Source organism: Pongo abelii, chromosome 5 (genome assembly GCF_028885655.2).
Source record: "Pongo abelii isolate AG06213 chromosome 5, NHGRI_mPonAbe1-v2.0_pri, whole genome shotgun sequence".
NCBI lineage: Eukaryota > Metazoa > Chordata > Mammalia > Primates > Hominidae > Pongo > Pongo abelii.
The window spans coordinates 50,144,553-50,171,359 of record NC_071990.2 but is presented as its reverse complement, the minus strand read 5'-3'; the positions used below and the strand labels follow the sequence as shown (position 1 = coordinate 50,171,359).

Sequence of the window (26,807 nt, the reverse complement as noted above, 5' to 3'; positions counted from 1 at the left end):
TCTTACAGCCATTACAATGGGCAGTACAGATACTATCACCGATCATGTGGATCCATATGTTGTTCTACAGTTTTTTTTTCACATGCTAGTCTTACTGCTTCAGTAACTCAGGGACAGAATTTTTCAGTTCTCTTAGCACTCAGGTTAGTACAGTCAAAAAATGTTTTCTACACACCAACATTCTGATCCTCACAACACTAGGTATTATTTTTGTCTCTATTTTACAGGCAAGAAAATAGAATTGGATTAAAACCAAGACTAGCAAGAGTCAAGGACTTAGCAAACAAATACATCCAATTAGTGAGAGAAGCAAGACAGAGCCTTGTTTTCCCTTTTCCTTAAACAGAGACATACATAATTTTAAATATGGAAGGAGTTTTTAAGTTATTTTGTCTGCTCCTTCACTTTTAAAATGAGATAAATGAATCATGTGATCATGATAAGCACCTTCACTATTTTTTACATCATCTTTATAATATGCAACTATTGTAATAATGCAAATATTATCCCATATTATGGTGGATGCTGTTTAGGTATTACACAGAGATCCCATCCCAGAGGCAATGCCTCTGTCCCCCAGATGCTGTGAGAATTAGCTACTGTGCCCACATCTGCCCCCTCTCAAGAGAATTGCCTTTGGCAGAGGAGAACCACCTTGTCATCTCCCCACTGTTACTAATGACTGACTGATCATAGGTTTAAAAAGGCTGTCTGCAGCACTGCCTCTATTAATCAGGGAAGACTAGATTTTACCTGAGAACACATTCTTCTTTAGCTCTTTGTCCTTCCCTGACCCGCTTCACTCTTCTTTCTGCTGCAATGTACTTCCTCAATAAATCAGAGCCAATGTAATTTGTGTCTCAGAGTGTTTCTTGGAAACCTGACCTAAGATCATGTGATCTTATATGGGTGTGTGCATGTGTGTTTGTGCGTGTGTAATAGATAATACACGAATGGTGAAACACATAAATAATTTACAATTCTGGTATTTCACTCATATAATTAGGCATATGAGTAACAAAAAGGAATCAGGATATTAACCAAAGGGACTGAGGAAGCAAGAGAACAATGCAAATAAATTGACACAGACTATACCTTTCTTGGAAATTAATGTCACTAAATTAAACCATTATATTAAAGGATAATTCAACAAAACAACAACTGATTTATAAATCTACTATTTATTAATGAGAGCAGAGTAAAATTAATTCTAATTCTAAAATGCACCTGAGTCTGTGCTCCTTAATTTATTGGTGAGGATACAGAAAATGAGAGATGCTCAATCATTTTGTTAAAGTCACCCTGACAGGCTTTGATAGAACTGCACCTTAAACACTTGAATTTCTGGTTAAATTATGATTGTTTCCTAAATACCTAAAACAAGAAAGACTTCTTATAAAGACTCCTGAATTGGCAGTTCAATCAAACAAAATGCATTCGTGGAAGCATTTTATGTACTCAGGAAATACCAGGCTTTGGAAGGGATAATAATAAAAATGTTAATAATTCCATTTATTGAGTGTCACATGCCAAGCATCGCACTAATAGTTTAATTATGTATTCAGTACATTTTTATACACAAATTATGCCTTTCAGTCATTAAAACCAACGTATGATATGAAAATTCACATTTCAGAGAAGAGAAAACTGAAGCTCAGAAAGAAAGGATTTCTCAGACCTGGCAATTTCCAAAGACTGTAATCAGTAAACTATAGGTAGTTGGTAATAATGGGGAAGTAAAAGTCATAAAAAGCTGGGTCAAGAGTTCAGCTGTAAGGCAGGGATCCTAGTTGCCCTTGTAATAACTAATCAGTTTTGGGTGGTCTGCATAGAAATCTCAGGAAGGCAGCATTCAGATGTTGTTGTATCTAAGATGAGAGAAGGGCTGACTAGGAAGAGATGGAAGCTGTGCTTTATTTATTCATGTTATAGCCAGTCTGGTTACACTGTACTAGTCAAAGTGTAGGAATAGAAGAATAATTGTAAAGAGTAAGAAAAGGAGCATTCCTTAAAAAAAATGTAATGATTAATAGCAACAGTCACTAAGAGACTCATTAATAAGTTTCAGTAGAATAGTGGGAATAGATTAAAATGTATATACAGGAACAAACTATTTGCTCTTTTAAGATGGAACTTAAATATCCAAATAAGAGCTGGAAGACACTCGCTGCTAAAATTGGGAGACACGGATCATGAAGGGCCAGCAATGACCTTGGGACACGTAAATACAGAAAAGACAACCTAATCATGGGAAATGAGAGAACAAAGGTGACTAGAAACAGCCATTTTGGAGGCTTAAGATCAGATTGAAGTCAGTCTGTCAGTCCAACGTGTGTATGGTATTTTGTGACCCAAAAAGACCACATACACTTATTTAGCTTTATAATAAACGTACCAATATTCGACAAGCAAAATGCCTTCTACATCATGGTGCATCTAGTGGTTATTTAGTCATAACTCAGTAAAAAGTTAGAGAAAAACTATCAAGTTTGAATAATGAGGCAAAAATATTTTTCCTTTTTATACTGTTTTGTGTCTACTTATGGTAATTTCTCACAGAACTGCCTATAGCTTAGTCAGTCAAACCATGTCATAAAACTCAAGTGCAATCCCACAACTTACAAATATTAGTGGTAGGTTTGTCTAGATACAGAAGAAAAGTGCATAAAGTGTGAGAGAATTAACACTGGAAATTCTTACTACATGGCAGGCAGCTTACATATATTATGTATCACAATTAAATAAAATTAATATTATTCCCATTTACAGATAAATATGAAAATGTATCATCAGAATAATAATTTCCTAATAAAGTAGGTACAGTGGCTCATGCCCATAATTCCAGAACTTTGGGAGGCCAAGACAGGAGGATTGCTTGAGGCCAGAAATTCGACACTAGCCTGGGCAGCATAGCAAGACTCTGTCTCTACAAAAAAATTTAAAAAATTAGCTGCGTATAGTAGTGCACACCATGGTCTCAGCTCTTTGGGAAGCTGAAATAGGAGATCCCTTGAGCCCAGAAATTCAAGGCTACAATGAGTTCTGATCTAACCACTGCACACTAGCCTGGATGACAGAGTGAGATCCTGCTTCAAATAAAATAAAATATGATATAAAATAAAATAATAAAATATAAAAATTTCCCAATACACATTGGTACAGAAATTTAGCCCATTTCCATTAAAACAGAAATATCAAGCTTTTAACAACATTCTACACCACTAAGTAGAGAAGAGAATGGGCTATGGATGCTTCTGAGTCTGGTCTTTCCCACAAAATACATTTCGCCACAGAAAGAGGATTGTGTAGAAGGTTGTTCCAAGGTGATTTTTTCCACATAGCTGATTTGGTTTATTGAGAGCTTCCACTTCACATGTTCATAAAGTAAACAGATTCTAGGAGTTACTTGGAGACATGGCAGCAAATGGTTAACCATTTTTTTTTTGTTTTGTTTTCCAAAAAACTATTTTTTTTTTCTTTGTTCCTACTGACTTATTTATTTATTTATTATTATGATACTTTAAGTTTTAGGGTACATGTGCACAATGTGCAGGTTAGTTACATATGTATACATGTGCCATGCTGGTGCGCTGCACCCACTAACTCGTCATCTAGCATTAGGTATATCTCCCAATGCTATCCCTCCCCCCTCCCCCCACCCCACAACAGTCCCCAGAGTGTGATGTTCCCCTTCCTGTGTCCATGTGTTCTCATTGTTCAATTCCCACCTATGAGTGAGAATATGCAGTGTTTGGTTTTTTGTTCTTGCGATAGTTTACTGAGAATGATGATTTCCAATTTTATCCATGTCCCTACAAAGGACATGAACTCATCATTTTTTATGGCTGCATAGTATTCCATGGTGTATATGTGCCACACTTTCTTAATCCAGTCTATCATTGTTGGACATTTGGGTTGGTTCCAAGTCTTTGCTATTGTGAATAATGCTGCAATCAACATACGTGTGCATGTGTCTTTATAGCAGCATGATTTATAGTCCTTTGGGTATATACCCAGTAATGGGATGGCTGGGTCAAATGGTATTTCTAGTTCTAGATCCCTGAGGAATCGCCACACTGACTTCCACAATGGTTGAATTAGTTTACAGTCCCACCAACAGTGTAAAAGTGTTCCTATTTCTCCACATCCTCTCCAGCACCTGTTGTTTCCTGACTTTTTAATGATTGCCATTCTAACTGGTGTGAGATGGTATCTCATTGTGGTTTTGATTTGCATTTCTCTGATGGCCAATGATGGTGCGCATTTTTTCATGTGTTTTTTGGCTGCATAAATGTCTTCTTTTGAGAAGTGTCTGTTCATGTCCCTCACTCACTTTTTGATGAGGTTGTTTGTTTTTTTCTTGTAAATTTGTTTGAGTTCATTGTAGATTCTGGATATTAGCCCTTTATCAGATGAGTAGGTTGCAAAAATTTTCTCCCATTTTGTAGGTTGCCTGTTCACTCTGATGGTAGTTTCTTTTGCTGTGCAGAAGCTCTTTAGTTTAATTAGATCCCATTTGTCAATTTTGGCTTTTGTTGCCATTGCTTTTGGTGGCATGAAGTCCTTGCCCATGCCTATGTCCTGAATGGTAATGCCTAGGTTTTCTTCTAGGGTTTTTATGGTTTTAGGTCTAATGTTTAAGTCTTCAATCCATCTTGAATTGATTTTTGTATAAGGTGTAAGGAAGGGATCCAGTTTCAGCTTTCTACATATGGCTAGCCAGTTTTCCCAGCACCATTTATTAAATAGGGAATCACAAGCATTCTTATACACCAATAACAGACAAACAGAGAGCCAAATCATGAGTGAACTCCCATTCACAATTGCTTCAAAGAGAATAAAATACTTAGGAATCCAACTTACAAGGGACGTAAAGGACCTCTTCAAGGAGAGCTACAAACCACTGCTCAAGGAAATAAAAGAGGATACAAACAAATGGAAGAGCATTCCATGTTCATGGGTAGGAAGAATCAATATCATGAAAATGGCCATACTGCCCAAGGTAATTTACAGATTCAATGCCATCCCCATCAAGCTACCAATGACTTTCTTCACAGAATTGGAAAAAACTACTTTAAAGTTCACATGGAACCAAAAAAGAGCCCGCATCCCCAAGTCAATCCTAAGCCAAAAGAACAAAGCTGGAGGCATCACACTACCTGACTTCAAACTATACTACAAGGCTACAGTAACCAAAACAGCATGGTACTGGTACCAAAACAGAGATATAGATCAATGGAACAGAACAGAGCCCTCAGAAATAATGCCGCATATCTACAACTATCTGATCTTTGACAAACCTGAGAAAAACAAGCAATGGGGAAAGGATTCCTTATTTAATAAATGTTTAACCATTTTTTAATGGTAAAATCCAACCTGATTTTCTGAGTTCTCAACTCTCTTATAATAGACATTTAGAAGTATCTAATTCTTGAACTCAGAATTAACTATAATTTTAAAATGTGCCTATTGTGTAGACATTGATCTGTGATTATACATTTTGTCACAGTGATCAATAAAGCTAAATATAAAAATGAAAATGAACAGAAACTATTGAATTATGCACCACAAGGTGCAATCTGTATGCCAACATGAACATGCAGAAATTTCTGCATGCTATGTATATGCTACTTGTGATTTATTAATTTATACTTCATTTATATAAACTCAATATTTAAGATTATTGTATTTTAGAAGTAGAGGAAATCTGAAATTTTTAGTCCACCCCACTTCATTATTGTGCTATGGAAACAAGCCTGGAATGATTGACATCTTCCATAGATGAACAGAACCAAATAATGATACTTTAGCATGGAGATCAATATTATGTTTAATTTTATACAACCAGAAAATAAAAGTAAATGTAGCACATCTTTGAACATAGAAATATCAATGAGTTATGGTGTGTTTGGCCATTGAGTTCTGAAGGTCACTGTGGCCTTGTATTTACAAACGTTAAAGATAAAATTATTATCCAAAACAGTAATGTCCAATAGATTATTAATAAACATTTTAGATAGCTGTAAAAAGCACTGTGTTCTCTATAGTTCGTGAAAATTATGAGCTTAATTTCAATCCAACAGAAGTAATTCTGAAAACTCTAATGTTGTGATGATAATAATTCGGCTAAGAATTTTCAAACTATTGACTGGCAAAAATATGGCTAAATTGTAATATATGAGCTTCAAAGAATAAATGCACAATTACAAAACTTGATATAGCAATTTATTTTTAAAAGCCATTTGAGGAATCACCAAATAATTTCAAAATCATGATTAGAAAACCAGCAATGAAATTTGAGACTACTGGTATGACAAATCCTGTTTCAGGCCTTGTTGATCTAGAGTTACTTGCACAACCAGAATTTGCCAAAACAGGAAATAGGTGTTTCATATATACGGCTCTAACCTTCTCTCTCTGCACCTTCCTTCTGTCGATAGATGAAACAAACACTTCATCCTGCTCTGGAAACCACTGGTAAGTGATAACTCCTTTATTTCAAGGTGAACATTATTTATTTCAAGGTGAACAACCCATTTATACCTTATCAATGATAAAGTGATATATTCAGTATATTTTATCTACGATTTTCCAAAGTTTATTGATAACTTTTAATGAGAGTAATTATCTTAATATATTCATTTTAAGCTGAGAAGCTAATATATAGACAGCTTTATTATTCCAAAAGCACTTTTATCCAGTTTGAAATTTAAATAAATTTTTACCTTTCATTCTAAAGTAATATAATTAATTCCCACGTCTGTGACTTTTGGAAACAATTGTACTAGAAATATTTTTAATAGAAAAATGAAAAACTATGAATATATGTGTGTGCATACTTTTACATCAGTAACTTTTACTAATATTAAAACATACAGCTATATGGGATGCCATAGCAAAATTTTTAAATTAGTCACAACAAAATTATAGCACTGATCTCAAGATTAAAAAGTATTTTATTAAAGACCATCAACATAAAATGCAATTTACCTCATGAAATGCACTCAGATCAAAAACAAAAAAAAAGACTTTTAGAAGTTTTTCAGTCAAAAGTCAGTCTACTCAGTCATGTTTATGTAGGTAATTTGAATATAATATCTATTGTGCATATTTCATCTAAGGAAGCAATTTCCACATAGAGCTTTATCTTCTGTAGCATATTAGAAGTGATTCTGAAGAATCAGATAGTAGGAGACCACAGAACTACCTAGTGACAACATGAAAGGGGTTATTTACCACTAGACAGAAGATTTTAAAGTAAAATGCTTTTCTTCCCTGTGGCTAAATGCTATCCAGGAAACTCTGGGAGTATTTACAATAGCCATAGAAGATCCGGTGTTGCCTCTTCTGCTAGTTAAAACCAAATCTAGAATGTCTGCCTTTATGACTAAGACCTCTGAAAGTGGATCAAAAGAAATTAAATTGATGACAAGTTTCAAGCCTGGGAGTTACCCTACACTGATGAGTTGTGAGGTAAATTGGGGCTTCTGATTTGTAAGAGGCAGGGATGAATTGGGAGGAAGAGTGTCATAATTCTCAAGTAATGTAAATCTGATAATTGCTATGAATTTCAGTTACGTTATTTATTGAATTCAAGTAAAAGGGAGGGAACTCGTCCTTGAAAAAAAAAGTGCTTCTCAAGAAATGCAAGACAGCTATTCTTATTTGGATATCTTTACGAATTTCTTACTTGATGAAGTCTAGCAGTTTTGCAAACTTTGCATATTGGCATAGGCTGCTTTCTGTATCACAGATACATAATAAGATGAAAGAAAGTGATCAGAATAAAGATTAACCATTAAATTTTAAGTAACAAAATATTGCATCAAATACTTTTCTGTGCTGTGACTAGTTTATAAATGTGTCTATACCTATAGTGCACACATTATACTCACATGTGTTAATGCTTTTGACATCTTTTCTAATCCACATAATCCTTTAAAATGTTTCTATATTCTGTTCTCCCTCCTTTGCTTTTTAATGTTACAATGTTTGGTCTGTCTCTTAAGTTTTGTATTTTCCTCCATTGGTTGATTTATCTGTTCCTACGATAATATCACATTTTTGTCAACAAATGTTTGAAGTCTATCTTAATAACTAATGTGAAAAGATAATCCAATTAATTCTTCTTTCTTTTTTTTTCTTTTTCTTTTCTTCTTTTTTTTTTTTTTTTTTTTTTTTTTGAGACGGAGTCTTGCTCTGTCGCCCAGGCTGGAGTGCAGTGGCACACTCTCGGCTCACTGCAACCTCCACCTCCCAGTTTCAAGCAATTCTCCTGCCTCAGCCTCCCCAGTAGCTGGGATTACAGGCATGCACCACCACGCCCGGCTAACTTTTGTAGTTTTAGTAGAGATGGGGTTTCACCATGTTGCGCAGGGTGGTCTCGAACTCCTGAGCTCAGGCAACCCACCCTCTTTGGCCTCCCAAAGTGCTAGGATTACAGGCATGAGCCACTGAGCCCAAGCAATTCTTCTTTTAAAAGTTTACTTAGTTATTCATAAGCCATTTAAAATTTTGTATTGGAATTAAAGTAAACAATTATCAGGTTAGTTTAGGATTGATATCTTTATGCTAACATGTACCATTTAAAGCATTACAAAACTCTCAATTGATTCAGAACTTCTGCTATGTTCTTTATTAAAGTTTTAAGATTTTCTCCAAAAAGGATTTTTAAATTTGTTTTGTTGCTTCCCAGATACTGTGTAGTTTTTTAACTGTTTTAAGTGTTTCTTAAATCTTATATTCTAGTTTAGTGTTTTCAGTAATAGAAATGGTATTTTTGTAAGTTGATAGTGCATCTAGCAAAATTGTTAATTTTGGTGTGTTCTCCAGATAGATGATCTTATCATTTGAAAACAATAACAATTTTACCTCTTCTCTTACAAAAGTTACAAATATTTTATATATGTATTTTATATTATTATATATAACATATAATGTATACGTTGCTTTACTTGTATATATTATATACATATATATGTATATGTATATATTTTCTTTTCTTACGGCTTTGATTAGGATCTCTCCAGTACTGTGTTAAATAAAAGTATTAGTCGTTCTTTTCTTGTTCCCAATATTAAATGAAATGCACCTAGAATTTCTCCAATAACCATTACATTGTGTATAGATTTGCAGTGTATGCTTCCTACCAAAGTAATGATCTCTTCTATTTTTTCTTTAAAAAAAAAAAAAACTACATACAGGGGTTGAATTTAATGACGTATTGTTTGTCATATTACTTTGCTTTAGTCTGTTAATGTGATGAATTTTACCAATGAATTTTCTAATTTTGAATTATTCTTGCAGTCCTCATATTTTACTTGGTCATGATATTTTTAATACATTTTTTAAATTGATGAGTTAATATTTTGTTAGGATTCTTGCAATTCATTTATGAAGTGGGCTTATGTATTATTTACTATTATTCTTATGTCTTTTATGAGTCAATCCGGGAATTATGTCCACTCCTCAGATTACATTTCAGGAAAAAACAGCATTGGGAGGAAGTAGTCAAGCTAATTTGAACCATACAACACTAGGGAGTAAGAAGGTGTGACTGTAAGAGCACTGGAGAGTGCTATCACACATGACCTTATCATCATCGGTTCTTCACACAGGATGGTACTTTCGTTTTTTGGTTTTTTTTTGGGTTTTTTTTGGTTTTTTTTTTTTTTTAAGACGGAGTCTCGCTCTGTCGCCCAGGTTGGAGGGCAGTGGCGCGATCTCGGCTCACTGCAAGCTCTGCCTTCCGGGTTCATGCCATTCTCCTGCCTCAGCCTCCCGAGGAGCTGGGACTACAGGCTCTCGCCACCACGCCCGGCTAATTTTTTTGTATTTTTAGTAGAGGTGGGGTTTCACCATGCTAGCCAGGATAGTCTCGATCTCTTGACCTCGTGATCTGCTTACCTTGGCCTCCCAACGTCCTGGGATTACAGGCATTAGCCACCGCACCCAGCTCCACACAGGATGTTCTTACACTTCCTTGATGCTACTTTGCTGACACATAGCACTACAGCAAGCGTTTTTCTGTTGTTGCAGAATTTTGCAAATAAAAAGGAATCAATAATTGTTTTGAGGCAAGAGTAGGAACTAACAGGCATTACTTTAGATCAACCACTGCTGTTGGATGCAGCACTCCCCTCTGCTTCAGATTCACTATACACAACACACACACACACACACACACATCCATATACACAATTCTAGAAGTCATGAGAGACTTTATTCTCCTCAGATTTTCTCACTATCTTTTCAGTATTTTCTTGGAATCCCTATTTCCCTCTTGCTTCTATAACTTTTTCAGAGTTAATTTTGGGGTAGCAGCAAGAAGCTTGCCTATTTTGATATTCTGCCTGGAATAAAAGCCAAAGGCTTGCTTTATAAATGGACCATTTGATTAATTCTTCTCTTAGCACTAATCAAATTTGTCCTACTTCCTAATTTGCAAATCCTTATTTCCACAAAATGGACCGTTAAGGCCAGATATGCCTATAGAATTTTTTGTAGATATATGTTGTCAGTCAATATGCAGTGATATCAGGTCATTTGAGAAAATGATTTCCTTTTCCAAGGGAGTGTTTGAAACATACCAGTGGTCCTAACATCAGTGTGAAGAAGGCACAGTATGTTACAGTTTAATTGTATTATATACATTTATGCTTCAGAAAGACACAATTTGCTCTGCTGTAGATCTGGAATTAGTAGCAAACCATCACTATTTGAAATCATAAATCTTTGAAATCCAGGGATTTGGTTTTTCTCTAATCACACTTGAGATAAATTATTAATTTCTTTGGAAAAGGAAAACCAGAACAGAACAGAAAACCATAAAAAAGGTAGGACTCAGTGACTTACACATAGTAAAATAACTGTTTCAAGGGAAATGAATTAAGAGAAATCTACTGTTTATTTCCAGGAAACAGCAGAAAATAATGTATAACTAATACACTTAGCAATTGCTTCATGGAAGTGAATGACAGGAGAGGCTATTTTTTTTCATTCTTTCCAGTACCTTCTATGTGACACTACTACTAAATGGAATTGCAAACAAATCATTTTACCCTTGCACCTGCTATTTACAGTAGTCCCTTGGGAGGAGAGGTGGGGATGGAGTGAAATATTACAGTGACCCTCTGTCACCATTACTGGTCTTAAAGCTGATGTTATATCTTTATCATATTTATCTCATTCAAGTTGTTTACTCCCTGAGCCCTGAATTGTGCTAGATTCTTCCCCATCTCTCTCCATAAAGCATTGGAATGGATCACTGTAAAAGGAAATAAAATTTTACTCTCCTCTTTTGCACACATGAGAAAATTTAACCAGCTCCCACTCTGGGAACTTGAATGATGAGCTCCCGTAATTATATACTAGGACTCTGAGGGCAAGAACCAAGTCTTGTTCACTTGATCATGTGCAGCAATATTACAACATGTTATCCTGAATAGAGTGTACAAAACTTGATAAATGTCTCCTAAAGGAAAGAAGAATACCTAATTGTCTTTGACTTACAAATGAAAATAAGAATCTGTTTTTCCTCTTTTGCTCTCAAATTCTGCAGGAGACCCACTAGAGGGCGCATCTCTAAATACAGCACACTAGGAGTTAAGGCATCAACATATTAATTTAGAAGTGGAAGCAGGGCCAGGTTAAGTTATTTTTGAGTGAGTTTCAAGGTCTATAACACTAGTAGTTTGAAATCTTCTGGAGTTCCAGATCTGCATTCTGGCAACATCATTTCTCGTGGATTCTTTTTTTTTTTCTTTTTCAGGCTTCAAGTGTATTTATTAATGCATTGGACAAAATAAAACCACACTTGTTATCAAAAGTATATCTCCCCTGCTCCCATTTTCTTGTTCTTCCATTGGAAATATCTTTGAAAAAGTGATACAAATGGATACCAGCAAAGTCCCATATTTGTGGGGTGATTGGGGGGCGATGCTGGGACGAGATGGTTTGTGATATTGACTTTAATAGCATGAAAATGGGTTTTGCAAGTGTATATCAGGCTGCATCCCAATACTTAGATTCACAGTGGGTGGGGTGGTGGGGTGGGGAGGTGCTGGTTAGGAGAAGGGAAAGCTGAATTTAGTGCTGGGAACCAGTCTGAGGTGGGAAGCTCTTCCTTTGGGAGTTCTGTGGGGATTTGGTGTTAGCTAAGTTCATAGTCTAAGGGAGACCCAGTCCCAGCCCCCAAGAGCTGAGGTTCAGGAGGGACCAGTGAATAACTAAGAAGGAAGAGCTTTTGTAGGATGAGTCACTACTTCTATTAGCATTCAGTCCAAAACAGAAGGCTAAGGATCTACCATATACTATTTGTTCTGCTTTCTTGTTTTTAAACTTAATAATGAAACATAAGCTTCTTCTCTGAGGTTACAAAACAACCATAAATGTATAGTGGTTTTTATGTCTAACATACTGCCATAAGAGGATGTATTCTCATTTACTTAGACATTATAGCTCCCTATTGCTAGGCATGTAATTAATTTACAATGTTTTAATCCTTATAAATGATAATGTGATGAAAATTTTATGCTTAAAACTTTTTTAGTATAGTTTATAATTTCAGTAGAATTCCAAGAAGTTGAATTAGTGAGATAAAGAATGTGAACATATTAAGGATATTAATACAGATAGGGTTAGTAATCCCTTAAACATGAGAATCAAATTACTACCCTTTTGTTTTAAGATCCAGAGGGAAAAAAATGTTGCCTTTTTAAATTTGAGGCATGGTATTAAAGAAAGTTTTGAGAGGAAAGGAGTTAGGATGCTGGCTGCATGGGTAAACTTGAAGAGAGTAGTTTAAATGTATGCATGAAAAGCGTATACTTATACCATAAATCATGCTGCTATAAAGACACATGCATGCATATGTTTATTTCGGCACTACTCACAATAGCAAAGACTTGGAACCAACCCAAATGTCCAACAATGATAGACTGGATTAAGAAAATGTGGCGCATATACACCATGGAATACTATGCAGCCATAAAAAAGGATGAGTTCATGTCCTTTGTAGGGACATGGATGAAATTGGGAATCATCATTCTCAGTAAACTATCGCAAGGACAAAAAACCAAACACCGCATGTTCTCACTCATAGGTGGGAATTGAACAATGAGAATACATGGACACAGGAAGAGGAACATCACACTCTGGGGACTGTTGTGGGGTGGGAGGCGGGGGGAGGGATAGCATTAGGAGATATACCTAATGTTAAATGACGAGTTAATGGGTGCAGCACACCAGCATGGCACATGTATACATATGTAACTAACCTGCACATTGTGCACATGTAGCCTAAAACTTAAAGTATAATAATAATAAAATAAAAAAAAAGAAAAGAAAAGCATATACTTAGAGGACTTTCTAGGGTTTGAAGAATGGCAAGTATATGAGCCAGATCCCTGATGGAAAAGAACTGGCACATGCTAACATCTAATTTGAAGAGATGTTAATAAGGTTATATTTATAAAAGTGTAGACAGCACTTAAGGAAATCGGCAAGGGCTAATGCAGTAGTATCCTAATAATAATCACAGTTGGAAGCTAGTGAATTGTCATTGTGAAGAATCCACTCCTAGAACCTAAAGATAGTAGTTACACAGAGAAGACTGCGGAGCTGCGGAAGAAGGAGGTAGAAAGTCCTTAGCATTTATAGGCATGCTTCAAGGTCTTCAGTCGGGAATTTTGGTTTGCTCTTTATAGTCCCAGTTGAAAGCATACTTTGAAAGCTGAATCCACTGTCATTCTGCTGGCTCCATGTGACAAATCTTCTCCTGTTACATTAATAATGAATTTGGGATAATGGAGGTCATTACGTTTCTCCCACCCCCATGTTACTCAACAGCATGTACTAATCATTTTAATGCAGATCCCTGTTCCACCAGCTTTGTTTTCCCAGCAATGACATTATTCCCAGTGCTGTTGTTCCTGGTTGCTGGGCTGCTTCCATCTTTTCCAGCAAATGAAGATAAGGTATGGTTGAAGTAAAAAATCTTCAGAAAAATTCAGGCAACCATGAGGGATAGCAAGCTACTAGATCAATCTTCAAAACTGAAAAGGTCTAGAGTGTCTGGTACATCATAAAGTACTCATTATAGCTCAAGGTAGTTAACATAATTATGTTTGAAGCTGTGGTGATCAATATGGTAGCCCATAGACACATGAGGGTATTGAAGTTCATTAAATAAATGACTTTGCTCCACCCTGCAAATTGCCTTGGAGATTTTTTTTAATGTGGTAAATCTTTTGAGTGATCCCATAAAATTTGCTATGTAATACATAAAACTCTTTTACTAGAGTATTGCATGTTACACATGCACTTAGGCTGAGCCTAAGCATTTTTTCTAAATACCAGACACCATTTCAGGCAGAAATTCCCCCTAGAGTCTTAGGGTAAATCATATGCCCCAATCCTTACAACTTCTTTGCTGCTGCCTGAGTGTGAATGTCTTAATAATTCCTATCATGTACCCTTGTCACTATAAGATGTTATCACTCATATATCTAGAAAAATCACATTAAGACCTCTCTTAACCCAGAAATTGGTATTTGTGGCATCAGAGGAGATTTTAGTTTGTCATGCCATGAATTATATCCCCATTCTGAAAACTTTCATCTAATACTTTTTCATTAAAAAGTCATAGCTTTGGCAGTCATTGACAATGTTTACCTAGTATTGGCAACACTTTTTAAAAATGGTCTTTGTTCCCTTGAACTAACATAGTTACTATTATGTGCAATTTCTAACGTTAAAAATAATTGTAATTTTATTTTCCCTTAGGATCCCGCTTTTACTGCTTTGTTAACCACCCAAACACAAGTGCAAAGGGAGATTGTGAATAAACACAATGAACTGAGGAGAGCAGTCTCTCCACCTGCCAGAAACATGCTGAAGATGGTAAGAGGTGATATTGCAAAGGAGAGGGGTGTGAACAAGCTGTGGAAGGAGCAGGCGGCTGGCAACTAAAATCTCTTAATAACTTTGAAGTTTACAAAGTTCTGTCTGTATTTTTTTTTATTTCATTTGAGCTGTGTAATGGGCAGAGCTGCATTTCTTAACTTCTCTTTATAATGGTTGCATAACATCAAATTCATAGGGCTATTTAAATTATGGAGGCAGAATTAAAACCTAATCTTTGGACATACAGTGAAAAGCCATTATGTTTTTCTGCTCCTTATCTTATCTGTCCTAATCTAAGATCAGAAAGACCTTTTCCCTTTAAGATAAATGCCATTTAGGGTAAATAACAATCTACTTTTCTGGGCCCTGTACCAAAGGCCACATGTCTCCCAAACATATTCAGTGAGGGGGAAAAAGAGAAAAAAAGAACTGGAAATGAAGTAAGCCAGCTAATTACTTCATTATTGGAAAAGTAATCTCAGCACCTCCACATGTTTATCAATATTTAGAATAAGACCATTACTAAAAATCTTTAGGTGTTTCTGCTGTCCTGTCATAAATAATTGGACCATAAACCTAGATTTTTTGATTACTTAGGGTAGGCATATTACCTATATTTCTTTGTGGAGCAGATAAAGGCACATCAAAAACATATATATTTGATTACTATAAAAATCAGAAGATGCTTGTACAGAAATTTTATGATGATGTAAATCAACCTATAACCTAATTATAAAGCTTATGCTCCTTTGAGGTTTGAGACATTAAGTGGGTATCTTTTTTCTGTCCTTGTTTCAGGAATGGAACAAAGAGGCTGCAGCAAATGCCCAAAAGTGGGCAAACCAGTGCAATTACAGACACAGTAACCCAAAGGATCGAAAGACCAGTATGTAAATTAGGAAATATTTGTTGAATAAATCAACAAGTAAAATAATAAGAAACCATGTTATGGTGTTGCATTAAGAAAAGTTTGTAAATAAATATTGCTTCTAATGCTACCTTTTTCAATATGGACTATCTATATGTAGAGATAACTCTGAGAAGCACCATCTGTGCTTATTGTTTTATATAAATTTTACAAAAACTGTTTCACACAGTATCACGTTTGTACCTCTCAATCAGCTCAGGAGTAAAGCAGGTTACAGATCATCTCTTCCCCAATTGCAGAGGTTAGAAAACCAACAGCCTGGAAGAAAATGATGATTGGCAATTAATGTCATATATAGGAAATTTGGAATTAGAATTTCTGGCTTCTAAATCAGTACTCTTTTTAGTGATAATATGCAGCCTATTTGTGTTTTGAAACCTACTTAATTTTGTTTCTATAAAATATTTTAAGTTTTGTCAAACTGTTCCTGAATTTTATGAAAAACATATTTAACATTAGCATTAACTTTTATTATTTTCATTTGAATTTTTGATGACAGTAAGCCATGTCTTTTATATTTTCTGGATGTTTACAATGCATACTGTATTAGACTAAAAAAATGACCTGCAAGATATAACCTATACATCAATAAATATAAAAACAAATTAGATAAAATATCATATGGATGAGCTATCAGATAAAATACTTATTGAATTATCAAAAATAACATAGGTAAAGGCAAGCCAAATTTACAAGTGGTAAATAACTGGCTTGTTTTGAAAAGAGGACTGCCACTGTTATCTATATTTTTGATATAAAACTATAATAAATTTATGAAAGGGGGTAACTATGGTCACGAGAAGATTGAAAGAAATGGTCTTGAAAATCCCAATCTATTGTTAAAATCTTAGCTTCTTTCTTTCCCTCTCAAAGGAGCTATACAAAGGTAGTTTATACTCTCTTTAAGTAGCATGTAGACATTCCTTGTTAAGCCATCCAAATATAAATATCAGTTTCATGGCTTGAAAAAGTGTTGAAATATTTCTGGGCTGCAAGGCACTTTTTTCCTTATTTTTTGAGCAGAGTGTGGCCTGTGATGTTCTGATTTGCTAAGAGGAGGCCTGTAACCTGTGAAAATATTGTCTTTTATGGTGTCATTTGCTTCATGTTTAGGGCTCTTAAGACTGAGCATAAGACTTTTTTAAAAATTCACACAAAATAATAATTATAACCACTTATTCAGATTCCTATATATGAAAATCTCTGGTGAGTATGGGCTAGGGCAGGAGAGGAATTACTAAGTTGATCTCCGCCTTCAGCAAGGTCACATTACAAAGCTGAAAACTCATAAGGCACACACATGTGAAGAATTCAATGTGTAAATAAATGAATCCAGGGAGAGCAGACATTAAAGAAAAAAGGCTTCTCCATCTACTCAAAGTTTTGCATGTTGAGACCAGCCTCAAGTATTGGGCAAATCTGGCTTCTATTCAGCTTATAGCTGATAAGGATCTGAGGCACCCTCCTTATGTATTAGTCAATATTCATTAACGGTGGGTACTGGGGACAGTATTAAAAAACAGAGATTCTTCTGTGTGTAGTGTGTGTGTGTGTGTGTGTGTGTGTGTGTGTGTGTGTATTTTGCCATTGCATGCTTTATTGCTTTCCTCATGAGTGGTCTGTTCCTTCTTAGGTCTAAAATGTGGTGAGAATCTCTACATGTCAAGTGCCCCCAGTTCATGGTCACAAGCAATCCAAAGCTGGTTTGATGAGCACAATGATTTTGACTTTGGTGTAGGGCCAAAGACTCCCAACGCAGTGGTTGGACATTATACACAGGTAAGGAGAAGAAATGAAAAACCATCTCCTTTATAAGTGCCCTAAAAAAAAGGATTCTTCAAATTTTGACTGATTCCAAGTTGAATTTGGGGGAAATTTCAAGTGAATATAGAATAGTCTGCCATTTGGTGAGTATTTCAGCTGTGAGCTGTCGTTTTTCAATAGACTGCAGGATCATGGTAGGGAAGCATAATCTTTGTCCAACAGTCTCAAAAAGGAATGTACATGGAAATGTAATATTTTTAAGTGTTTTAGTTTGATTCAATAATTTAACTAAATATAGCCATAAGGTATATGAAAACAAAATATGTCGGTAACATTCTTCTCCATTTTGTATTTCCTACTATTTGTTTTTTGGTATTTCCTTCTTCTCTAATGTGCTCTCATATCTTCACTTATTGGTTTATAGGTTGTTTGGTACTCTTCATACCTCGTTGGATGTGGAAGTGCCTACTGTTCCAATCAAAAAGTTCTAAAATACTACTATGTTTGCCAATATTGTCCTGCGTAAGTATATATTTTAGCGTTTATTGTCAATAATGCTAAATGCAATTTAACATTTAATAAAAAAAAACAAACTAAAAAGCATATTTCAGTAAAGGTGAAGGAGATTAATCTTTAGAAATGTTTTCTAAAGTTGAAGACACATTCAACCAACTTCTCAGAAAGATAGTTTTCAGTTCCAGTTCCAAGTATTATTGAACAGGAAGCTGTCTTTCCTCATGCCTAAAATAATTTGTCTCCTCTCTCAATTGCCTTTTCCTATGCTCATGGTTACTTCATAAATACATGTAGTGTGTAGTTATCTAAATATAATTTTATCAGTTCATGCTAAGTTTACACACGAGAAACTGGAAGCTTGATAATTAGTCCAGGGATAAAGTAAGGTAACAAACAAATGAGGAACGACCCATTTTAGTAATATCAGTCCTTTCTGCTCAAATGCTCTTACTTATGCTTATCAGAAGATTTCACATTATACATTAAGAAATGATTAAATCTTGGACCTCAAAGACTTTTAAGAGATCCACAATATATTTCAAATAGCCAAGAAAATATAATATCTTAAATTTTTGCTTCTTAGAATTTACCACAAAAAAAATTTCATGGAACCATCCATTAAGATCCTAATTTCTTAATTATCTTGGGTTTTCCACAGAAAGTCCACTTTTTTTTCTCAAGCAATATAGTTGACCTACTCACGAAAAAAAATCTGTGGATACATTGAAGATATATTCACAACATACCTATTAGCTTTAATTTCTTTTTAATATTTGAAGTTGTTCACCACTAGTGGGAGGGGTTTTCCCCAAACTCAGCTTTCTGCATGACTTATTTTGAGGCTGTAGATATCCCAGGTGATGTAGGATTCCAGTTTGAGAAATATGACCTGTAAGGTCATTTTTCAGCAAAGAATTATCATTGTTAATACAGAAAATTGAAAGACCCTGGGAGACTGCCTCCAAATGCCTGGTCATGAGAGGAGAGCATCTGGAGTCAGCATCTGAAGTGAGAGTTGGAATTAGTAATGAGAGAAAGCAAGGAAAAGAGAACTTCCAGAACACTTTGATATCTATTTCACATTTTTTTAAGTGCTCGCACACCTACAGCTATATTCTGTGAAGAAAGGCTGAGATTCAGCTACATAGCCTTGGACTGTTAACCTACTTAGTGCAATTAAGACTTTGACTTTCTTGTATTTTCAGATGATAATTACTGATAGGAAGATAATCATCAATGATGTACAGGCTAGTCACCGTAAGATGAACACACAGAGGAGATTAGTATTAATTAAATCTTTTTTTCCCTAACATTCCCATTCTTGGCAAACATAAACATCTGATACACACCAGCTTTAGACATTCCCAAACCTTCCCAAGCCCAATACCCTTTCACACACATACAGCAAAAACCATGTAAAAATCACCACCCCACCTAAAAGCCAAAATTTACGCTGAAACTGTACTTACCCTACTTCATATTGTAGAAATTATGGTATTTTTTATTTTTAATTATAAGTTACATTTAACATTAAATGTTATTTTTCATATTGTAACCTTCTGTGCTTCAGGAACTTTTCTTGTCTCTCTAGGGGATATGTTTTACCCCTTGCCAGCACCTTGTGGTACATCATCTTAGCAATTTGACGAAGTCTCTTGGGAGATGAAGTGTGTTGCCACATTGAAATATACTCTAAAAACTTTAGACTTTAATTATCCTATTTCAGTTTCTCAGGTTGCAAGATTATGATCAGGAAAGTGAATGAATATGTGAATTATTCTCTTAATTTGCATTATTGTCTGAATATACTCTGAGATTATATTTTTAATTATTTGACATAATTAAAAACATTTAATAAATACTCATGTATATTTGGTGACTGATACTAACCTTGGAACATAAACTAAACATAAAAATGAAAAATATTTGACATTTTTATTTCAAATTTCAGTGGTAATTGGGCTAATAGACTATATGTCCCTTATGAACAAGGAGCACCTTGTGCCAGTTGCCCAGATAACTGTGACGATGGACTATGCAGTAAGTTTGAAGTGATTAACTTGATAATAAAATAAAATGATCTGACATTTCTTCTAAGAATTGGGAAATCTGAAGACAACCAACTTAAGCAATGCCATTATGCAAAGGACAAAAAAAAAAGTCTGTGTGGCTCTGTCGCCTAGGCTGGAGTGCAGTGGTGCCATCTCGGCTCACTGCAACCTCCGCTTGCAGGGATCAAGTGATTCTCGTGCCTCAGCCTCCTGAGTAGCTGGGACTACAGGCACATGCCACCATACCTGATTAATTTTTGTACTTTTTGTAAAGACAGGATTTTGCCATGTTGGCCACACTGGTCTCGAACTTCTGGCCATCAAGCGATCTGCCCACCTCAGCCACCCTAAGTGCTGGGATTACAGGTGTGAGCCATCACACCCAGCCTTACAGAGTGTTTTTAAGTGAAAATTTTACACTGTTCAGTATCTATGTATTATTTGCAATCTAAAATTTGGCCTGTTATCATAAGTAACCTGTTGAAACACTTACCATCCATGTTATATATTGGCATATATGAAAATGTGTCTGTGGAAATAACATATTGTAATTAAATAGGAAGTTTATTCTCATCAAAGTTTATATCATTATACGAAATACAGCATTTTTTTAAAAAAGGAAAACAAATATACATCTAAGAGTATGAGACCACAGAATATGGCTCCGTCCAGACAGGGACTCCAAATACTTCAATTCCTCATATGCTAATGAATTTATCATACTAACTTCCTCATTTTTGCCATAGTGTAGTTACAGTCATCAAGTTTAATATAATAATCACTTGCACTTCTCCTTGCTAATAATTTTGTATATATTTTTAAAGTCAAAATCAAATCTGTATGTAGTATTAGCTTGCAGAAGCCTCAAAAATATTTTAGCAAAAAGGAGTAAATAAATATATATCTCATACAATTTCATTTTGTACTTTTATAAATAAAAGTACAAAGAGTTGATATTTTTGTTTAACTAGGATATGTTACTAAAATTATTACTGACAATGCAGTTGACCCATTCGTTGAGATTTTTACCTTTCAAATGCATTCACCTGACTGAATTGTAACATTTTTTTTCTGACTGAATTGTATAGCTATAATTCAGAATACTGATAATACCAAAGCTATAAATCAACTAAAGAAGGAAAATCCAAATATTTCCAGCACTGCCAAATGCTGTTTTCTAAGAAGCTTGAAATTTATCTTATTAGTAATAATCAGCCAACTGAAAGATTTTAAGCAGAAAAATGATAAGATCTGAACTGTGTTTTCTAAAGAGCTCCCGACAGTAGCAGGAAGAAGCAATTGGATGAAAGTCAGCTAGGAGACTGTTGGAAAAACCCCCACTCAAAAACAAATGGGTATCTTTACTGCATTAGGGCAAAATGAATGAAAAAAATAGGTATGAAAAATACGAATAAAGTAGAATAGTCAGTTGTTACCTGGTATTTTTGAGTATTGATTACAAAAAAAAAAAAAATAGAAACAAGTTCCAGTTGATTCCTGGCTCCTGTTTTGAATTGTTTAATAGTTGGGAGTGCCATTTCTCTGAAACTGGGTGAACCAAGTGAACAGTTGTTGGGAAATAATAAGGAAATGTCAAGCTTGTAGATAGGATGATGAATTTAGTTTGAGATTTATTGAGTTTGTGGCCACTGAAGGACATCCAAGTAGAAATGTCCAATAATCATAATGGCATTCTCTCCACCTTTTACATTATACATTTACATCTGCCTATAATAATTACTTAGACCTGAGAGAAAGACTGGCGGCATTAGAGTCTAGAACAACTGTATCCAATGTAACTTTCTACAGGGATGAAGATGTTCAATATTCCTATAAAGCAGCCCTTAGACACATGGCTACTGAGCACTTGATATAACTGGTGTTGTTGAGGAAAGACCTGAAATTTTAATTTTATTTAGTTTTAATTTTATTTAATTTTAATTAATTTAAGTTTAAACAACCACATGACAAATATCTACCATTTTGGATATTGCAGTTCTAGAGAAATTCATTTAAATTAATTTTACTCTGCTCACTTGTTGAGTGAGGAAAATATGTCAGTTCATCTTAGAAACATTTCCAAAAGCTCGAATTTAAAAAAGAATCAGTGTGTTTACCTAAGTGACCTTATGTGTCCCTCAGGATATAAAATGGCCATCTTAGTGTAATAATCTCAACTTGTTTACTCACTTCCTTACTCTCCGTTCATATAGAATGTATTGTTTGTGTTGCTGTTATGAAAGAAAATGATAATGAAGTGACTAATTTCTTTGTTTTTATTCCAGCCAATGGTTGCAAGTATGAAGATCTCTATAGTAACTGTAAAAGTTTGAAGCTCACATTAACCTGTAAACATCGGTTGGTCAGGGACAGTTGCAAGGCCTCCTGCAATTGTTCAAACAGCATTTATTAAATACGCATTACACACTGAGTAGGGCTATGTAGAGAGGAGTCAGATTATCTACTTAGATTTGGCATCTACTTAGATTTAACATATACTAGCTGAGAAATTGTAGGCATGTTTGATACACATTTGATTTCAAATGTTTTTCTTCTGATCTGCTTTTTATTTTACAAAAATCTTTTTCATACAAATGGTTAAAAAGAAACAAAATCTATAACAACAACTTTGTATTTATATATAAACTTTGTGACTTAAATTTACTGAATTTAATTAGGGTGAAAATTTTGAAAGTTGTATTCTCATATGACTAAGTTCACTAAAACCCTGGATTGAAAGTGAGAATTATGTTCCTACAACAAAATGTACAAAAAGAACAATATAATTTTCACATGAACCCTTGGCTGTAGTTGCCTTTCCTAGCTCCACTCTAAGGCTAAGCATCTTCAAAGACGTGCTCCCATATGCTGTCTTAATTCCTTTCACTCATTCACCCTTCTTCCCAATCATCTCGCTGGCATCCTCACAATTGAGTTGAAGCTGTTCCTCCTAAAACAACCCTGACTTTTATTTTGCCAAAATCAATACAATCCTTTGATTTTTTTATCTGCATAAATTTTACAGTAGAATATGATCATATGATCATATCTTCATTTGTAAACCTCTCTTCTCTTTGACAAACCTTCCTTAAAAAAGAATCCAAGATAATATAGGTAAATACCCTCCACTCAAGGAGGTAGAACTCAGTCCCCTCCCTTGTGAGTCTTCACTAAAAGCAGTGACTCACTTCCAAAGAGTGGAGTATGGAAAGGGAAACATAGTAACTTTACAGGGGAGAAAAACGACAAATGCCGTCTTCACCAAGTGATCAACATTAACGTCACCAGTGATAAGTCATGTGGATTTGTTCTAGGTAATCTTTCCAAAAATTCATAATCCCAATCTAATTATGAGCTAAAACATCCAGCAAACTCAAGTTGAAGGACATTCTACAGAATATCTCTGGGGTATTTTAGAGTATTCCTCAAAACTGTAAAAATCATGGAAAATAAGGAAATCCTGAGAAACAATCACAGACCACATGAGACTAAGGAGACGTGTGAGCCAAATGCAATGTGCTTCTTGAATCAGATCCTGGAACAGAAAAAGATCAGTAATGAAAAAACTGATGAAGTCTGAATAGAATCTGGAGTATTTTTAACAGTAGTGTTGATTTCTTAATCTTGACAAATATAGCAGGGTAATGTAAGATGTTAACATTAGAGAAACTGAAACTGGGTGAGGGCTATCTGGGAATTCTCTGTATTATCTTACCAAATTTTCAGTAAGTCTAAGAAAGCAATGCAAAATAAAAAGTATCTTGAAAAAAATACAAGAATTCTTTTCTTGACTCCATGTCACATCAAAGCTTTTCTTCAGATTATCTAGTTATTCTTTCCTAGACTTTTAACCTTCAGCTCCTTTATCCCACTGCTATATGTTTGATTTTGTCCTTTCAGGTAATATCAATGATCGGGTTGTCATATCAGATAGACATGCTTATCCAGTATCAAACTTCAGTAAAAATTTCAAGGATCTAAGTAATCATGAGGCAAAGGAAAACAGGAAGGTGCAAGACCGCCAATGCAGGTCCTAGATGCTATTTTTGGATGCATCTCTTAATCTCTTAAGCAATAAATTTCCTAATTAGTCTCCATTCAAAACCTTTCAATAGGCTTCAGAAGTAATTAGTATAATATTCACGATCTTAAACTGATCTGCAAGAAGCTGAATAATCTTTTTTATATTTCCCTCTCCAGTATCACTTCATTCCCCCCTCCCTCATTTCCTTTGCTCCAGTAGGATGAGCCCGTTAAATTATCTCAAATTCCTCAAGATTATTTTTACCTTATGGTGTTTGTGTTTGCTATTGCTCTGTTTGGAACAGTGATCACTGTATTATTTTCTAGAATTGCTACTTCACATTAAACATTATTTCATCAACAGATTCTTTTGAGCACATAATCTAGGGAAGCTCCCCCCATTTTCTCTCAGAGCTCCCTATATTTCTTCTTATAGTAATCATCACAGTGTGTAATAATTCATTCCTGTGCTTAACAAATATTTATTAAAGACACTTGTGGGTCGAGTATTCAATTAGGCACTTTGAAATAGAACAATTAGCAAGACAGACCAAATTCCAAATTTCATGAAGTTCACACTGTAGCAGAGGAAAGAGCAAGAAAACTACCTTGCAAATAAATACTTAATACAATGTCAGGAAATGACAAACGCTATGAACTAAACTTGGGAAGAGGATAGAGCATAATGAGGATAGGCTGAGAGGGAGAAATGTTAATTTAAATAAGATTATCATGTAAATCATCTCTAAAGTGCTATTTGGAGCTTTGAATTTATCCTTTTAGTAATGAACAACCAATTGTAAGATTTTAAACAGAAGAGTCACAAAATCTGAATTGTGTTTTATGGAACAAGAACACAATACAAGTGAGAGAACCACCAATAGATAATTTGATGGAGAAGACTTTCAGGCAAGAATAGTGAGTAAAATGTTACTGAGGTAGGAATAAACTTGGCATATTTGATTAAAGGCAAGAAGTCCATAATAGCTGGAGTAGAGGGAGCATGGTAAATAAAATATTAAAAAGAGGTAAGAAACTTAGCCAGGAATCTCGTTATATGGTGCCCTCTAGGGTAGGTAAAGAATTGGGATATTATTATAATTAAGGTGGCAAATCATCAGAGTATATTGAAGAGTGATATTATTAGATCTAATATTGTGAGAGGACAAGAATGGAAGCAAGACATCAGTTAAGAAGCTATTACCAGCCGGGCGCGGTGGCTCACGCCTGTTATCCCAGCACTTTGAGAAGCCCAGGCGGGCGGATCACGAGGTCGGGAGGTCTGGAGTAGTCCCAGCTACTCGGGAGGCTGAGGCAGGAGAATGGTGTGAACCTGGGAGGCAGAGCTTGCAGTGAGCTTAGATGGCGCCACTGCACTCCAGCCTGGGCTACAGAGCAAGACTCTGTCTCAAAAAAAAAAAAAAAGAAAAAAAGAAAAAAAAAAAAAAGAAACTATTCCCTAAAAAAGAAATTAACTTAAATTGTACTAAATTATAAATATATGTGTGTATGTGTATATATATATATTATATACCATACTAATAAAATAAAGACATAATATGATCATCTGAAAAAATGCAAATCAATGCACTTAAGATTTAACAGCATTTAATGAAAACAATTTTCAGAAAACTATGAATAGAAAGTAACTTTCTTATTCTAATACAGAGCATCTGCAAAATCAATCCCTGAGCTAACCTTATACTTAATAGTGAATGACTGAATGTTTTTTCTTTTTTTTCTTTTTTTTTGATTATACTTTAAATTTTAGGGTAGATGTGCACAATGTGCAGGTTTGTTACATATGTATACATGTGCCATGTTGGTGTGCTGCACCCATTAACTCGTCATTTAGCATTAGGTATATCTCCTAATGCTATCCCTCCCCACTCCCCCCACCCCACGACAGGCCCTGGTGTGTGATGTTCCCCATCCTGTGTCCATGTGTTCTCATTGTTCAATTCTCACCTATGAGTGAGAACATGCGGTGTTTGGTTTTTTGTCCTTGCGATAGTTTGCTGAGAATGATGGTTTCCAGCTTCATCCATGTCCCTACAAAGGACATGAACTCATCCTTTTTTATGGCTGCATAGTATTCCATGGTGTATATATGCCACATTTTCTTAATCCAGTCTATCATTGTTGGACATTTGGATTGGTTCCAAGTCTTTGCTATTGTGCATAGTGCCACGATAAACATACGTGTGCATGTGTCTTTATAGCAGCATGATTTATAATCCTTTGGGTATATACCCAGTAATGGGATTGCTGGGTCAAATGGTAATTCTAGTCCTAGATCCCTGAGGAATCGCCACACCGACGTCCACAATGGTTGAACTAGTTTACAGTCCCACCAACAGTGTAAAAGTGTTCCTATTTCTCCACATCCTCTCCAGCACCTGTTGTTTCCTGACTTTTTAATGATCACCATTCTAACTGGTGTGAGATGGTATCTCACTGTGGTTTTGATTTGGATTTCTCTGATGGCCAGTGATGATGAACATTTTTTCATGTGTCTTTTGGCTGCATAAATATCTTCTTTTGAGAAGTGTCTGTTCATATCCTTTGCCCACTTTTTGATGGGGTTGTTTGTTTTTTTCTTGTAAATTTGAGTTCATTGT

The 26,807-nt window shown here is 35.1% G+C and overlaps 1 protein-coding gene across 1 annotated transcript; it reads left to right on the top strand.

The window, feature by feature from the left end:
• Positions 1-13,871: 13,871 nt before the first annotated feature.
• CRISP3 (cysteine rich secretory protein 3) lies at positions 13,872-22,880 on the top strand. Its single transcript, XM_003776853.4, has 7 exons — positions 13,872-13,976; positions 14,785-14,901; positions 15,703-15,790; positions 17,466-17,611; positions 18,021-18,118; positions 20,064-20,152; positions 22,449-22,880. Exons 1-7 carry the CDS (start codon positions 13,905-13,907, stop codon positions 22,574-22,576), a joined length of 738 nt encoding a protein of 245 aa, XP_003776901.4. The 5' UTR covers positions 13,872-13,904; the 3' UTR covers positions 22,577-22,880.
• Positions 22,881-26,807: the final 3,927 nt, after the last annotated feature.